The sequence below is a fragment of the Seriola aureovittata genome, chromosome 17, assembly GCF_021018895.1.
Source record: "Seriola aureovittata isolate HTS-2021-v1 ecotype China chromosome 17, ASM2101889v1, whole genome shotgun sequence".
Lineage (NCBI taxonomy): Eukaryota > Metazoa > Chordata > Actinopteri > Carangiformes > Carangidae > Seriola > Seriola aureovittata.
Genome location: NC_079380.1, coordinates 3,125,511 through 3,143,818, shown reverse-complemented (window position 1 = coordinate 3,143,818; position 18,308 = coordinate 3,125,511). Strand labels below are relative to the sequence as shown.

General features: G+C 39.9%; 1 protein-coding gene across 1 annotated transcript in view; it reads left to right on the top strand.

Moving 5' to 3' along the window:
• Window positions 1-2,278: 2,278 nt before the first annotated feature.
• The window catches only part of igf2bp1 (insulin-like growth factor 2 mRNA binding protein 1), a 61,860-nt gene continuing 45,830 nt past the window's right edge, over window positions 2,279-18,308 (top strand). Inside the window, 2 exon segments of the mRNA XM_056400574.1 lie at window positions 2,279-2,683; window positions 3,865-3,925. Coding sequence (XP_056256549.1) covers window positions 2,509-2,683; window positions 3,865-3,925 — 236 coding nt within the window. The 5' untranslated portion in view covers window positions 2,279-2,508.

Genomic DNA, 18,308 nt, shown 5'->3' with positions numbered 1-18,308 from the left:
GAAAAGGGTAAAGTGAATCTGGAGCAGCTTCAGAGAAATGAATACAGCATCAAAACTGGTTAAAAGTTGACTATTTAGCAGCTTTACCATTAAACAATCATGCTATATTAAATGGTCTGGAAGCTGCATAATTACAGTATTCCTCTGTGGTGTTATTATTCTGCTTCATATGCCACTTCAGGCTGTTTAATCCAATAAGGATACGGCTGTGGCTACATATGATAATTAGATTAATTTAAGAATAATATGTTGTGTGGTCGAATTTAAACAGGCTTTATACATATGGTTCCAGGACTAATATTACAATAAAAATACTACTGACTAATAACAATAAAACAGATACAATTAAGCTTACCTGGACGGTATCATGAAGAAACTAAGATTCTTAAATAGATACTGGGTCAGATATATTGAGAGAATTTCATTTAATGCGCTTGCAACCGAATATGGGCACAATAGCAGATTTCTTCCTGTATGCTGTTGAAAAATAATGTTTTTATAATAAATGCTCTCGATCGCTTCAACCATGTTGGGGCAACATTTAGCCTTCAATTCAACCACTTCCAGGGTTTGGATCCATTTTGTGCTCAGGAGCCATTTTCTAACAAAGCGAGCGCACACGTTTCCTCCGGGGCCTGTAGTACAGTGTGCCCACAAAGTCTCCATAGCCTCTCACATGGAGGAAAGAGGTCTTTTAAAAACCCAAATCCAGACTTGCGAAATGTAAAACAGGAGAGTGTGAGATATGCATACACTGGACGCATTGAGCGCCAACGTGAACCACAGCCAAACTCTGTGAATGTGTGTGGGGGAAGAGAGGCAGGCCCTGTGCACCAGTCACTGCCTCCATTTTGAGAAGCCTTCTTCCACGCAGAGGGGCGCGCGGTGGTGTGTGTGGTGCTGTAGCCCAGCGACTGCGCCAGACTGTTATTTCCTCTGCGCCCCTCAGAGAAATATGATAAATACAGACGATCCACGAAAAGCTTACGCGCCTGCTTGGGCACAGGGGTGAAGTTGTATTTTAACTCTGGGTGTCGCCTGTTGGAAGCCATGACCTTAGTGAGCAATCACTACCACGGTGGTTGTATAAAGTGTCTTAAAAGCAGAGGGGCGGTGCAGTTTAACGCCAAGTATCAGCTACATATATCCCCGCCCGCCTTGCTACAACAGCCTGCTGTAGTTCCACTGTAGCGCCGCCATATCGCATACAATGTCGCTCTTAATGGGGCTCCAGGCATTTAGGCAACAATGTATCAAAGTTAGTGGAAGGTTTCCAGGTTGCACTAGAAACATTTGCGGGCCCCTGAAGCAAAAAATGGGGCTCTGAACCTTTTGTTCCGCCGCCTCACACAGCCAGAGGTTCACCATAGGTCATTTATGTAACAGTCATGACAACTAACTTCTTCCCCCACTTATCATATTCATCCAGAGGGCGGGAACAGTTGAGAGGTGTGGGTGCTAGGCCACAGAATTAGCAGGCGGTGCCTTGTTATTTAAATACAAAGCGTTTCTGGTCGTCTAGGCCTTAAGCTATTCAACACAGGGCGAAGTGAGTTAAGGCAATAAAAACAGAGGTTGTACGCTCTTAGTTTTTTTTGCTTACATTACTGTGCAGCGGAGGAAGTCTGGTCTCTCTATAGCATAATCTCCGCCCGCACGAGCAGAAACGTATCAAGCGTATGTGTGGTACGTCATGTTGCATAAAAGCAAAAACTGCGCCGTGCACGATTACAGTATGGATAGAGGCGCGAGCCATAGAGTTAAGGGGGTTTCGGCTTGTGTGTGCCCATCCGCGCGCACATTTGCACACGCGCTCATCTGGTGAATACCCTAGGATAAGATGGGGAGCCCCCCCTCCTCCTGTCTCTAACCTACTCCAAATAGACCACGTGGTTTCCTCTTTGCAAACAAAAAAAAAAAAAAAACGTGAATTGGAGTCGGTGGAGGGGCGGCGTCACCCCTCCGCCGGCAGCAGGCGGATCGCTGAAAGAGGGAAGGGTAGAAAACTAGAGAGAGAGGCGGAGAGAGAGGAAAACATTTCTCCCGACTTGATCCCGCCATAGTTTTTCCCACTCTTCCACCATAGACCCATCATCAAATCCACCCAGTACAACCCACCTCCTCCACAGTGCGGTAGAAAGGCTATAGGCTGCTGCTTTATTCGTCTGTTGGGGCCGGCTGCAAGTCAAGGGATTTCATTTCTTCTCCTGCTCCACTTATTCAACTGGATTTACAGCTAAATTCAATACCATCTGTTTTTACACTTTTGAAATCTCATTTTTAGTTTTCGGCCGAGTAATAAATATTTGTCGCGTTTTGTACTCTTTTTCCTTTTTTTGAATAGTCGCGATCTAGCGTGATTTCCACTTTCAGTTAGTGTGGCAAGTGTGACAATATCTTGTTGCGCTATAAGCAAATTCAGGAGAGAAACTTTTTTTGGTGGCTTCAATTTTAGTTACTCCAGGGTTTGTCTTTTTCGGTTTTGGACTTGGAAAAACAATTTCCACCATGCACAAGCTATACATTGGGAATCTAGGCGACAGCGTTACTGCCGAGGACTTAGGAAAAACCTTTGACGACCACAAGATCCCATACTCCGGACAGTTTCTAATGAAAACCGGCTATGCGTTTGTGGATTGTCCGGACGATCAGTGGGCCATGAAGGCAATCGAAACGTTTTCTGGTGAGTTACCGTGGACTACTGACCGCTAAAGACACCCCTCTTCCACCTTTAGTTTCATTCATTCTACAGCGGTAGACGCCGGTTACAGCCCCGGCTGCATGCACACCGTCAGCGGCGTGCCCCAGTTTCACTCCCCGTCCACCTCCCGACGCTTCTAGGCTACTATATGAACACACTGGTTAAAAATAAATTCACACAATTATTTTTATTGATGCTAGCTTAATGAATCGTAGTGGTTGGAGAGCTACACACCCAGGGGAGCCATTCAACTTTTGCAAGGGGGAGGGACACACGTAGTGTAAACGTAAAGGTATACAGTAAGTCCGTGGAGAATGCTAACCACTACTTCACATTATTGCTATTTAACGAATGAGATTTTATTTGATCTATTAACAACATAATTCAGGCTTTTGTGCTCTTTCCTAAGCCGTGCATGTGAGTGTCATTCAGATGTGTTGCACGCCTTACACTGGGTTGACTACTCTCTTGTGATATAGAATGAAGCCTTGCTGGCTCTCCTCCCCCTTTAAGCCGACAGTCCACTATGACAAAGATAGAAAAATATCTTACCCGGTGCACTTATCCAAACAGGCCTTACTCCAACACGAATCCAAAAAATGTAGCACCTTCGTGGTTAAAGCTTGATTAGCCCTTTGCTTTTTGTAGCTTATTTCTTATGATTTCCTACATATGTAACGTGAGGAGGCAAGGTCGCCATGCCAGTCGGCTCCCTCTGCCTCTACTTCTGCATTAGACCTCACGAACATGAACACCCAACCCCCCTTCCCAAAGGCACATGGGAGTTTAAATCTTATTAAAAAAAACACACACACACCACAAGCCATAGGATACATTTAATATTCGTAAAGTTGTAGTATTGTATCTGTGTGGGTTTAAGTAGCCCATTGTGTGAGTCAAAGTGACGAGCTTAGACCATTCACTTGTGCCATGACTGTGAAGTCCTGGTTTGGGCCCTTTGAACCCGTATCCAGCTTCTCGCGTGCTCCTAATTGTTATCTTTGTGTTTGCTGTGTCACAGATTTCTAAAAGTAATCATTTGGGGTTCCTCCACTTTAGCTACACACCCAGAATACAGCTCATTTCCCCCTCATAGGCCTGCAGTAGCTAGTAAACAGTTAGCATGTAGCCACAGTGTATTCTGAACCCGTTTTTTTTTCCAGGTAAAGTGGAGCTTCATGGGAAACGCATTGAGGTCGAGCACTCCGTCCCCAAGAAGCAAAGGTACTAAATAGTGCTCAGCACTATGTCACCCCTCCCCCTTCTCTCTAAACCCCCCTTTCATGTGTTGCATCACCTTGTCTGGGCCTTTTCTTTTTCATGGAGTACACCACGATTTCACTCATTAATGTGTAATTAGAGGTTAACGGTGAAAATGTGCCCATGTATTCCCCCTCTCGTTGGGAGCCATGTGAAGGTTGTGCTCGGCCGGGGTCTGCTTGTGTTTTTGTTGGTGTGACTGAGTGGAGCCTCAACTTTGTCGGCCATTGCTGTGGAAGTGAACTGTGACAGCTTTTAAGCTAGCTCCCTGCCGTGTTGTTTAGCCCAGTGTAGCTGGAGGATTGTCTTCATTTGAAATCGCTGGTTCTGGTTGAAGCACGTACAGATCAGATATTCTTTGCAAACTCAGCAGACTTAAGCTACAACCTCGTACTGGAGCCTTTGCATGTCTGCAGGTCCACCCCTGTCATCTACAGCTACACTAGCTATTAACAGGTTTTTAGAAATACACTGGGAAATTTACATTAGGCTAATGTGTGTCTTCTGTGGCTGTTTCATGGTTAAGTTTGGCAACTTATTAAACTCTGAGACAAACTCTGAGTACACGTATTTACTCCTTACATGCAGGTTTTAATACATTTTATTGTATGTTCATGTTTACATTTCTTTCATATGTGGCTGCAAATCATTAAAAAAATCGATACTATTCGTTATGACGTTTTCACGTTAAATTCACTCAAAATATATATATTTTTTTGGCTTGGTAAAAATATTTCCAGCTGTAATGTAAATGTTGATGTTTACGTGATTTAATGGAGCCCTAATTATTTCAAAAACGTTGAATAAATTCTACACAAACCTTTATGATTTCCTGAAAAAACACAGCTGTGTATTTTGAATTTTTACAGGCAATAATTGTAATAATTCCTTTCAATGTTTTGACCTGTTTTCTGAGCAGCTGTAGAATTAAAATAAAATAAATATTTGCCCATTAATACATCATGATTGTGAAGCATTTTAATGGAAACAATATACCTGTAGCTCAGAGTTGTGTTTTTAAAATGAAATTCCCTCTGTGCAGGGGATAAATTGGGATCCATTGTAAATCAGCTGCTCTGTGTTAATAGCCAGACTTGACCTGCTTTTAACAGTATCATGGAATTCGCCTATAGACCATCTTTCATGCCTGTAACCTTTGGCACAGATACGAGGTGAGCTGTGAGCACAGCTCTCCATGTTCTACTGTTTGGCCACATGTGTGCTCATGTGTGTGTATCCCACAAGCTAAATGGCCAGTGGACACAGATTTCATCCTGTTGCTTCATTGTTTGCTTCAAATAAATTCTAACATTATGTGTGATCAGCATTTATGTGATATTGTGTGTGAATGTGGGTAAATGTGTGAATTAGAACTGGTTTTAGGCACCTGCTCTGCGCCAGAAATGTTGCAACATAGCTGTGGAGCAAAAATTACTAGCAGTGTGGTCTTTCTGGAGCTGAATGGCGTTTGGCAGTGAGGCTGGATCTCACAATTATCGTCAAACTGCAGAAACAGGTCACTCGTCATGCTTAGGGAACCAACATGGCAGCAGGCTGTAATTTCTTATAATCTCTCAGCGGGTCAGTAAATGATTCTGATGGTGCTTGTGTGTTGTGTTGTGTGTGCACCAGTGTCCCAAACCCTTTTTTTGTTGATAACCTTGAAGAGCCATAATGATAAAGGTGATTTGTGAGATGGGGGGGCCACCCTGGGCAAGTCAAGGCCTTCAGTGGCTCCACAACACGTGGTGCCTCCACGCAAAGAGGAGTCACTCCACGTCAGGCAGTGAGGGTAAAATGGCGAAGCTCTGAATGAAGCAGGAACACTGCACAGGCAGCTGTTTTTTTTTTTTCTTTTTTTTTTCTCACTGGGTCTCCTCTGCGCCCAGCTCACCCTGTTAGCAACACAGCTAGCATACTTCAATTGCTGTTGATGTTAAAAAGTATTCCAGTTTAAACATGAATGCATTATGGGAGAGGATTAATACCATGGGAAACAATTTTATTAAGCCCCATTTTTAAAATGGCCGTTCATATATCCAGCTAACGAGAGCCAAATTATCCAAATTATGTCCCAAAAATTATTGTTTAAATATTTATGTCAAACATCTGCTCAACTACTGTACCCATACATGTCTATGTGATGCCTGAGTGAACACAAGTGTACTGCATTGCTTAGTTAATGTTTAAAAAACCCCAGCTGTGACACAACAGCAGCAGTGTATTTCTTAATGAACACTAATTTGAGCAAACAGGCGACTTTCTTGTTTTTCACAAGGTGTGCTTTCACACTAATAACCAGATAAGTGAAATAATTAATTCCCTCTTACTACTCCACAACTAACAAGAAGCTCCTGTTTCATATCATGTTGATCTTTGCCTTCTTTAATCTGACTCCAGTCTTGTCAAATCCTGGGAGTATGTTCAAGTTAGCAGGTCCGTTATTGCTGCTGAGTGTGTAGTAGATGGTGTGTGCACTCTATTCTGACATAGGAGGAGGTGTGTGTTTGTGTGGGAGGGGCTGGTGTTCAGAGGGAACTGAACCCTTTATTTAAGGGATGGGATCGGGGGAGGAGGTAGGGGGGCAGTTCTAGGGTTCCACTCCTTCTTTCTGTTCTATAAGCGTCAGTGTTTAACCCCTTGTAGGCTGCAGGGGGCGCTGTCCATGGCTACCCCCTGACCCCTGACAAATGCTATGGATGTGTACGTTCTGGCTCTGTGTGTGTGTGTGTGTGTGTGTGTGTGTGTGTGTGTGTGTGTGTGTGTGTGTGTGTGAGTGTGTGTGTGTGTGTGAAAATATGGCTGCTGTAACACGGAGATGGAAGGGTTTTAGATTTCAGAGACAGTCATAATATTCATCATGAGGCTGAGCGAAATGTGTGTCAGGCTGCAGAGGTTTGTGGGAGGTCAGCAGGAGAGGTAGAGGAACAGAGGGAAGAGCTGGGAGGGGTGCAGGGGATGGGGGCTGAACGGTGAGTGTGTAAGAGTGTGTGTGTGTGTGTGGTTGGGGGATGTACAGAGAGAGCAAGCCATCCTTTAGAGAGAGAAACATGTACAGAATGCCTATAGTGATAGATTGTGAATGTAAAAGTAACCAAAAACCAAAAATCATTTGAGTATTTTCAATTTTAAATTTAAAAAAAAAAAATCTGTGGCTCCACTCTACAAAAACACAGTTTGTTGCTGCAACCAGACAGATTTAATTTATTTTCATTTATTTAAGGGTTTGTTAGGGCTGGTGTACCAATAATAATTGTATTTTTAAATTTTAATGTAACAAAACAAACATTTACAGAAAATTATATTTATTGAAATAATGATTTAATAAGTTTTACACCAATTTGACAGCAGGTGCAATGTATTCAAATTTAATTTTTAAAATGCTTTAACTTTAATTAGAAAGTAAAAGATGGTTTACCTGTTGTGTTATCTGAATCCACATCCTAAATACATGAAGATCTGGGTCTGTTGCTGTTTTCTACACTGTACAATAATTAATAATCACAGTTTCCTGAATCAGCTTAGCTTTAGAAATACCTGTTCTTACTGTGCCGCTTTTGGGTAGCAGGAAGGAACATTATCATTTGACCTAATTCATTATGGCTGTACCTGCTCTCTCTGTGAAAATCACCAAGAAATCCCTCTTTCAGTTATGCTGTAGAAAAGAGTGTACCTAATTGATTGGTTCATAGACACCAATATAAAACACACCAATCTCAGCTGCAAAATCTCTGATTTATTAGCTATACATTTGGCTGTAGCCAGAAATAATGTTGTCTTCAGATCGGGTGTTTGGAATATTTTCTTAATCGTAACTCTACCTTTACGTATGGATGTTCGGATGTGTAGTCACCAACCAGAGCTCTGTGACCGACTTCACTCAAAAAGTTTCAGCAAAATAACATGAATCAAATGTTGGTTTTTGTTATGGAGTCTGAAAGAAATACAAATTTTCTTACAGATTGTAAAACAACTAAATAAAACAAAAATAAATATGCAGTTGATTTTTTTCATCCAAAAACTGTAAAAAGAAAAATTGCATTGGTGTCTAACATTTGTTGTTGCCTGATGCATCCAATTCTCTTGTGTTAATCCTCATGTGTTCTGGTTGTAACCTCCACCACCCTCAGACAAAAAACTTTTTTTTTTTTAAATCTCAGAAAATAAAAAGTAAATCTAAGGCAGCTGAGCTAAATACAACTATACAGCATCCCATCACTGTGTGTGTGTGTGTGTGTGTGTGTGTGTGTGTGTGTTTGTGTGTGTGTGTGTGTGAGAATTGAAAAGAGAGAATCACTTCCTGTCCCTCTCATACTATTCTAGTTCCCTATATTCCCCCATAAGTTCCCTATAGAAATATAAGGAACCTGTAGGGGAATATAGTTATGACGTATGGATCAAAGGAGGGTAATTCACCTCCCAGCATTCACCCTTCAATCAATCATTATGACCACTTGGTTTTGTGAGTCTGTCCTCCCCCCATCATTTCCAGCCGATTAGTCTGATCAATTCTGTCACAAAATTTTCAAATAAAATTAGTTGTGAAATGAAGTTGAAAGATATTTTTGTTTGTCCTTCATAATGAGAACGAGTTTGATCAAACAGCTTATGACAAATGAAGATCCCAGTTCTCCTGCCATTCACTGACAGACTGTAAAAGGACTCTATAGTGATAATATAGTTAATATAAATAATATAGTATAATAGTTTAGAGAGTTAACCAGGTGGGAATATCCTATATATTATTAGGATATTCACACATTCTCATTAAATAGCTTCAGAATTCAAAATATATCTTTCTTTCGATGTATAATGTTATTAAATACCTTTGAAACATTCTAACATCTTCAGTCTCGTCTTGGCTGCACCATCACAACAAATGGCTGATTCTTGATACTTCAGGCATCATTTTATAGTAATTTTTAGTTTCATCTATATCTAGAAAATATCTAGAATCCATTCACTAAGAGGAGGAAAGGCTAGTTAGTCAGTGGACCTAACTAACTAGCTTTTTCTACAGCTTTTAATCGCATCCGTGCATCAGTGGATGGAGTTTGATCCAATATGAAGTTTATGAGTTGATGTTTTTCTGTCAAACTATTGTTTTCAAGGTTGAGAACAAACTTTCATGCTCTGTTTTCTTGTTCTCTTCGAAGTAAACTTAGAACTTTTCAAAGCAACTTATATGACACATGAATGAGAGCAGTTAAATTCATGATAAAGACACTAGTCGTTCTTAGTCTGTCTGGCTTTTAATGACTCTAAAATGAAGCAGTTTTAACTGTCATCATTGGATGTAGTGTGGATATGAATTGTAGGCAGTTTAACCTAGAAGACGTAAAAGGAAAAAAAAAAAAGAAAAGAAAAGTCAGATTCGAAAGCAAAATTATTGAAGATAAATAAATATATATTTATTTATATCTCTTATCCCTTTGAGACACCTGGACAGATCTCAAACTCCAGACATTGCCTTTCAAATAACATTATAAGATGATCTGTCAAGAACACAAGGGAAATTGAAATCTCATGTTAGATTAAACAGGTTAAATCCAAACAATTCAAACGTTCAGTGCAGCAGCAGATGTAAAAATCCAGGACAGGTACAGTTGGTAAATGGTTGCTTATAATGGTCAAAGTGACTCTGTTGGTGAACATGTCACTTCACACTGAAGGTAGATTTTTCTGCAAACCGCCACACCCTCACCTGGAGAGCAGAGACGCCTCCAGCTTAAAAAACTTTACCAACAACTAGTCCTTTTGTAGTGGAGAAATATTTCTCTTCCATTAACATATTTACTCTTGCCAAAGAAACTCTGTTTGTCATTAATGCACACAAAAGGTTATGAAAAGGTCACAGTTAGTTGTGTGGTGCATGATACAGCTTGACTGCCACTTTGTGACACGACTTGACAGGAAATGACCAGTTAAAGCCAGGGACCATTTTAAACTAATTTTTTAAAATATATATTCTGGAAACCAATTTCAAACCCCTCCCACTGCTGTCATACTCTTTTGTTTATGATGCAGTATGACCTTAAGAACTATTATCAGCCATTTGTTGTCATGTCATATCACTGACAAACTTAACATTCATTTGAGAGTCTTCACATTATTTACAAACCTCCACCTGGATCTGTAGCAGTTAAACAGCTTCAGTTTAGACTCAGTTTAGATGCCTATGAAAGACAAATCAATAGCTTTATTATTTGACAGATTTATATACATTTAAAATGTTATATAACTTATATTTAATTGGCAACAAGATTGATACATGTGGAATGTAAACTGACAGCAACATGTAACACATTTAATGATCTATAATTAAACAATTTTGGATGATCTCCAGGGGCTCTCAGTCCTGGTTACTGCCACTTCTGGTATGAAATGACATATAGCTAATTTTGTGATATATGCAAATAAAGATTTGCATTGCACCCCTGCTTTATACATCCTACATATTCTAAATATCCAAACAAATGCCCTAAAATAGTTTTAGTCTGTGTAATGCAGCAGTGGCAGATTTAGTTTTCTTGTACACACACACACACATTCAGTGTCGCTGTACTACATTCACTCACCTGCAGAACACACTCTTATTCTAGGTTATTCAATCAAGCAAAAATGTGTTTGTATGATTAGAGTCAGTAGTTAGAGATGGATACTCATCTGTAAAAGCAACAATTAAACATACTACTAATGCACGGCCATGCTGTTTTATTAACAACCTCATTTAGTCCTTTATATACACCTTGATTTCTCATTGGGTTTATATGGACGCCATCCTCACTGACTCTTATTCAGTTGCACCAGTGTTGCTTCAAGCAGGAAGGTCACAGTTCACTGAAGTTGTTGGGGGTTCAGCGTGTTGCTCAGGGACACTTCAGCAGGGTGGATGCTTCAGCAGTCCTATAGAATCAGATGAAACCGTAGTGAGGTTGAAGGGTTTAATAGTCGTTATCAGAGACAGCGTTGGGATTGGAAATTTAAAATGTAGTAAACCCAGATGATGTCCAGAATCGTCCATAGCCTCCATTTGCATGGCTTCATAACATCACTGTATCTGATGTACATTACGACTGCAGACACTGTGACAGAGCGGAGACTCCGCTCTGAGCTCAGGGCCCGGCTCTCTCACGTCACCATCTGTGCAGGACGTGTTTCAATCTTTAGCAGAAGAAAAATTGTTTTTATTTTGGCTAAAGTTCAAATGTGACGGAAAAACTCAAGTCAGCAAGTTCTGACATATAAGTGTCCTTTTTGCAATTCCTCTTTCCAGTTTCACTCCAGAATCAGACTTTATAATTCACTCTTTACTAAGATTTCTTTCTCATGTTTCAGGGTGTATTTTGTAGATTTTGGAAGATTTTGTAACAAGGAATTCTATTTTATTCTATTCTATTCTATTCTGTTCCTTCTTGAGCTGCAGCTGTGTTCCTTATTTCCTTGCATTATGTAAACTGTTGCAACTTTAAATGCACTCAAAATACATCATGCATCTGAGGGACTGTGAATGTGTAATTGTGTGTGTGTGTGTGTGTGTGTGTGTGTGTGTGTGTGTGTGTGTGTGTGTGTGTGTGTGTGTGTGTGTGTGTGTGTGTGTGTGTGTGTAGTCGGGGCTTTCACACAGCAGCACACACTGAGTGAGAGAGAGGCTCGGAGAAGGAGAAGCACACCATGGTTAGTCTCCCCTTCTCTCATGGCCAGTGAGGAGGAGGAGGAAGAGGAGGAGGGGACGGTGGGCGGAGGGAGCAAGGGGGGTGCGACCAATCGTCTGGCAGCAGCACCTGCAAGCAGCAAAAAAAAAAAAAAGTCAATAGGTCCCCCCCCACTTCCCTCGCCCACACGCATGCTCTTACTTTATCCTCCCCTCTCTCTCTCTCCCTCTCTCTGTACATGCCTTCACTGTCTTTTTTTGTTTTCTTCTCTCCCTCTCTCTGGTACAGTATGTTCATTTCTGTCTCTCCCTCTCCGTTGTTTTCTCTTTCATTCTCTCTCTCTTGGCGCGTTGCCATTTTCTCTGCACCATTCCAGCCTCTTTGGTAGAGAGAGATAGAGAGAGAGAGAGAGAGAGAGAGAGAGAGCGCGCAGCAGAATTAAAGGCAGACAAACACATGAAGAGATCCAGTGAGAGAGGGACTGAGAGAAAGATAGAAGATGCATGTGTTTTAAATTTGACTTAAGCTGAGCTGCATTTCTCGAGCGTCTCGGACAGAAAAAGATTTTGGACATAGCTGAGCTGTAATTTGATTAAACGGCCTGCTGAGCTGTAATCTGGAACATTTATTACATTCTGCTTTCTTAGGAAACACAAAGAGAGAATTTCATACCAACAAGACTATAACTGTGGGAGATACATGCTGAAACACGATGTTCACGCTGCAATGATTAATCAGAAAGCTACTTTGATCACTGGTTAATTGTTCCAGCTCCTGTAAACTGAGGATTTTCTTTGACACTTAAGACAGTTATATGAAAGTGCAGGTTTTACAAGGTTAGTCGGTCCAATAAAATCCACTTATTATAACAGGAATTTACACTATTTTATAATGATTAATCAGTTGATTGAGAGAAAAGATTAATCAGCTCTGAAGGTAATTGTTAGCCACAGCCTTATTAGCATTGACAAGTGAAGGAAAGTTATTATTATTTACTTAGGTACTGTACTTAAGTTCATTCTTATAGTGCAGACATGAAAAGATAGGATTCCTTCACAGCAAACATACTCTCTAAAAGTGTATAATTAGTGTTGTATTAAAATTAACTTTTGAGCCTGTTCCTTAAATGGCTCAAATGGTTTGTTTTGTATCAGTTGTTGTAGATAAATTCTATGGTTTCATTTCATATGGATATTTTATTGGTCTTATTTTTTTAGGTACATTTCTTCTGATTGGTGTTTTCTTTTTTACATTGCTGTTTAACTTGGTGGGTAGAGGGATCCCAAACATGTGGGAATATGTGCTTGTGTGTGACGTTTGTCTTTCATGTCTGCTGTGACTCATCGCTGTTGTTATTTGTTACTGTGTGTGAAAACGAACTAGTGTTCCCTTTAGAAACAAAGTTATCTAATGTAAAAAAAAAAACAACCTTTTTTCTTTTTGGTTGTTTTAATGTTTCCAGTTCCACCCTGTTTCACACCAAATATGAAACTGAGAATGATGCAGTTGAATTATTAGTGTTTGATTGGATTTTATGTCCAGTCTCAGACTGAAATTTTGATTCTTTAAATGCATGAAAATGATTGTTCCATAACTTTTAAGGGCCACTCCATCAATATCACACAAAGATGAATTTACCAGTCAACTGTAGTACCACTCAGTCTGTGAAAATAGTTGTTTAACATATTCTGTGGTTGTGAAGGAGGTTTGTGTGGTCTGAGAAAATAACCCTGGTGATGTCATAGTGATGTCATAAGAGTTATCTTGGCTTAGGGTTTAGATAACACGCATTTTTCACAGAAATCCTTGTTTACAACATGAAGTTTGAAAGACATGGGCGTTTACCAGGGAGGGAAGGCCAACTGAAAAGATGCTATCATATTGCATTATGGGCAATGTAGGATCCAGTGTTTTTGGAACTTGACTTGCTCTAGAGACAAAGGTTCGAGACCATGAGGGCTCAGGAGTGTCCCACTGTCGCATCAGGGCTCTCTGCATTTCTGTAAAACTCTGTCTGACGGAATTACACACAGTTCATAGTGTTGTGATGTTAAGCAACCGTCATAAAACATAAAAAAGAAGAACAAACAACAACATGTAAGGAAAAAAAACTGTAAGGAATGTAAGCAACTAACCATAACGGGACAAGACAAAAGAAGTTTAGTCAGTAGAAACACAGAGCTCACTGCTGATTCACAGCCACAACTGTGTGTAATTATCAATTCTATGATTCCAAATCTGCTCTCACCAGATCTGATCCAACATTACTTTTTAGTTTACAAACAGGAAGTGAAGGGAGGGAGTTAAAACTCTAAAATCAAAAGTCCCAAACTTGCAACTGTATGTTTCTAAGTAACATGATATGTCACAAAGTGTTATCCCATTCCTCTTTATACCAGGTGACGTCAATTACATCTGCGAGGGTTCAGGGTTTAGATCTTAGGTTGGACCTAAAAGCCCCCGTCCACTGTATGGTACCAGCTAAACTTGACTCGAGTCGATTCACCTTTTTTGGTTTTACATTGGACAAAAGATGTGGATTGTGCCCGGTTCTTGGTAGTTTTTTTTTTGCTAAAAGCTGACGTGAAAACACCACAGGAGACTGATTGGTCAGAGAGAATCGTCACTGCAAGACAGGATGTTAACGATCCCGCCAAGCGACTGTACACCTCTCGCTGTCGCCTGTTACATTTCTTCTAGTTATTGTTCTATACTTTTAGTAAGGCAACCTGCAAAACTTTCCGTTGTCAAATGAAACGTCTCTCTGATTGGTTTCCCTTCGATGTCGTTAATGTGTTCGTCGTGGTGAATATGGTGTCATGATAGCTTCGCGGGACGACTGAGGGGGAAATATCCGCAGTGGAAAAAGAAGTTCCTGGTACCAAAAGCAAGTTGAGTCAAGTCGAGTTTAGACGGTACCATGTTGTGGAAAAAAGCTTTAAAAGTCACAATATCTCAGCTTTTTCTATATGAAATCTCAGTCTTTCATATCTCAGTCTCTTGTGAGTGCACCAACTTTACTGAGGTGCAATACTAAATCTCTGGAGTAGGTCTTTAAACAAGGAAGAACAGACAGTACTGGGTGACAAATGGCTGTGATCACGCAGATATGTTCGGTATGAGCTGACAAAACTTTTCCATTTGCATTTTTTGTTTGAATAACCGAACAGAACAGAAAATTTGAAGGAGGAACATGATGACAAAGGCCTTATCTTATAGAGGAGATACATAGAGGCCTTATGTAGGTGAAGGGGTAAATGCGTCCTGTGTCTTTAAGAAAGACCCCCCCCCTCCCCCTCCCCCTCCTCCGCCCCATCTTTCTGATTGTTTCTTCTCTCTGGTTCAAACCATCTGTCCCCTCTCTCTCTCTCTCTCTCTCTCTCTCTCTCTCTCTCTCTCTCTCTCTCCCTCCATCTCTAACTCTCCCTCTGTGTCTCTTGCTCTTTTTTTCTCCCTCCCTCACTCTGGCCGTCTCCTGTGCTTTCTCTCACTAAAAATAAATTGGGCGCGCGCGCACACACACACACGCAAACATTTGAGTTTGTGCATGCCACACCAGCACATACATGAGAAGCGATGACCAGTGAGGAAAGATCAGGAAATAAAAATAGAGAGAAAGGAGAAGGGGGGGAGGGGAGGGTTGTTGGAGGGGAGGGTAGGGGAGGGGGTTGGGGCCCAGGGGTCGGGTCTGCTGGGGCCTCTTATGCATATGTGTGTGTGTTGTAGAGAGATTGTATGCATGTACATGAGAGAGCACCTCCCTGCAGCCCTGCCCCGGTCATCATCCGCAGTCATGTCATCCAGTGTGAGACACTCGGAGGAGAATGTGTGTGTGTGTGTGTGTGTGTGTGTGTGTGTGCGTTTTTCATACCTGTGAAATGAATCCCGCCTCTGAGGCTACTTGTTTAGTTGACCCTGGATCTCCTTTTTTTTTTATAAACCACCAAAATGTGTTCCAGTTTGAACCCTGCTTCAGTTGTCTGAGAGCAGGAGTCATATGATTCAGATGCAAATTCTTCAGTAGTTATGTTGTCTGAGTGGCAGTTCCGGATAAACAGCAGACACACAGATACACACATCAGTCTTCCTCTGGTAAAATAGAAACACTAACTGTGTCCTTTCACAATAGAATCTTGAGACACTGACAAAAACAAATTAAATTTTACAGTAAGTACTAGTTTCCTTTTCCAGGTGAAAATTAACACTTTTTGTAAGTATTTTTTACAGTACTTTGGTAATGTGAAGTAAAATGTAAATTTTAATCACACCACATCTACAGTTTTTTACAAAACTCAATACACTTTTGTCCAGGTATTTTGTTTCTGAAGCACAAATATGTGACTTTTACTCTGAAAACACTGTTGATAATTATGAGGTTTTTTTATATTGTGCTAATTATGTCAGAATAATTTATTGCTGTAACAGTAACTCCGCTCACGCACCTGATCTTTTTTTTAAAAATTGTACAAAAAATTTTTGTTTGGTAGGAGGTGGCCTGAGTGGGATCTAACTTGACAGCCCTATATTACATTAAACAAAACCATTACCAACTTAAACCATAATAATTTGATCTAAACTTAAAAACAATTTTATTATTTGATTGAATAGACTTTTGTGGGACTGTTTTCTTTGTTGAGATATAAAATTAGCTTTTAATCGAGTAATTGGCTGGAATAGTTGGTTTGGAAAACTCTTAATGTGCAACTCTTCTAGATAAAGAATTAATTAAAAAATCCCTTTGTAAAAGAAGAAACTAAATTAAATATTCGGGTTTCCAGGCTGTTTGCACAAAAAACGTGTTGAAATCGTGTAATGGGAAAGAAATACTGACCGACTGATACTTAACATTAAACAACATGAGAAAAACGACGAAACTGCTCATCCTGCTTCGGTCCAAAATGAAAATAACAATTGCATGAATTTATCATGGTTGTGCACAGGCACTGAAGTGAAAACAATTTATATTTGAAGAGGTTCAGCTTCAAGGACTGTGTCTTATGCACACTTTGACAATCGGGTTGTGAGGATTGAACCAGAGTCGTTTCCATTAGAAACGAGTCAAGCACCAGCACCAGAGAAAATACACAAAAAAGTGGTTTTTGCTTGTAGCATTAAAAAAAATGTACTTGTAGCTGGAGTTGATGTATTTCCTGATTAAAAAGTTGCGAGCACGTCTCCTCAGTGGCAACTTTGTTAGGTACACCTGCACAGTTTAATACAAACCAATACAACTATTCTGCCATAAAGTCCAGTTCTGGCCTATAATGTTAATTTCTTTTATCACTGGTCATAGTTAGTTGTGTGTTTTACTGAACTGCATTATACTGAGGTGGTATGAAAAAATGAACATAAATGTAGTATATTATACTCCAGTACAATACTTACTTAAAGTTATAGACTTTGTAAAATTTATGGCAGGGCTGTTTCATTGCATTTTTAAATCAAGTGGCCACTGTGTGTATCCATCTGCAAAATGTTATCAATTTTTTTTGTTATTTTTCTTCAATTCGTTGTTGTGTTTGGGCTTTGGCAACAAACTAAATAACAGGAGCCGCCAGTGCAGCAGCAAGGACATGATCCCTCACGGGCTTCCCACTCACAAACATATTTGAATATTTACATTTTTAATGAAACTGCAACGAAAATCAATGAAGTTTTTTGCATTAAATGTTTTCAGTAAATGTAAATTGCTGTGTGAATAATTAAAGTATATTTATGTAGGTTGGGAGGAACTAGTAGGGACATGACAAAGACATGATCCTGCACTGGCTTCCCACCTGTGCACAATTTTTTAAATGATTAGAAATTGTAATGAGTCACCTTCAGTTTCTAGTGCAGTTCAGCCACAAATATCTTCATGTACAGATACTTTTCTTTCTACGAACACCATATTACTTTATTGTTTTGTGCTAAAGGGATCCCATAGCCTATAGATGTAAATTGTTACTGTGCACAGGGATTAGGGAGGGAAATGAGCAGGGGAGGGATCAGTCCAAAGTATAAACCAATAGTATATTAGTCAGGGAGAAGAACCTGTTTGGTTGGTTGGGTGGAGGGGAGGGACTGTTGTGAAATCCGATGATTTCATTGGCTGGTGGTCACATCTCAAAATGTAGGAACGGCATGTTTTCTGGAAGGTGAGGGAAATAGTCTTTTAAAATTGAGGTTTAACTGTGGAAATAAGAGCATGGAGAAAAAAAATATGTAGATGTAGATTTCATGGCAGATGTCAGACTCCAGTCATGCATCGAGTCCTTGTTGGAACATGTTTCAGCTAAAGATGAAAATACTTTTTTCATTTGGTAGAATCTGTTTAAACAGAAGCTGCTTAGAAAAGGACGAACCACATCATCCATATAATTTAAGAACAGTTTATTCAAATAAAAGTGGTATTTTTAGAATTGTGAATGTGAATTGTGAATGTTAAGAGACAGAAAAAAGACAGAAAACCAGGTTTTAGACGAATGAAGAATGAATCGTGGTCATCTGTCCTCACATTTTTTAAGGGTCACAAGACTCAGTCGACACAGCAGGCACAATTAATTAGCTAAAGTTAAAATAAAGACAAAACAGTGATTTTATGAAATACCTGGGAGAGGCTGAAAAATGTATTTTTTTTATTATGATGACTTGAAAAAGTTTGAATCAAAGCTGTTAGTTAAAAATATAGTTCAATCTTAAAAAGTAAAACT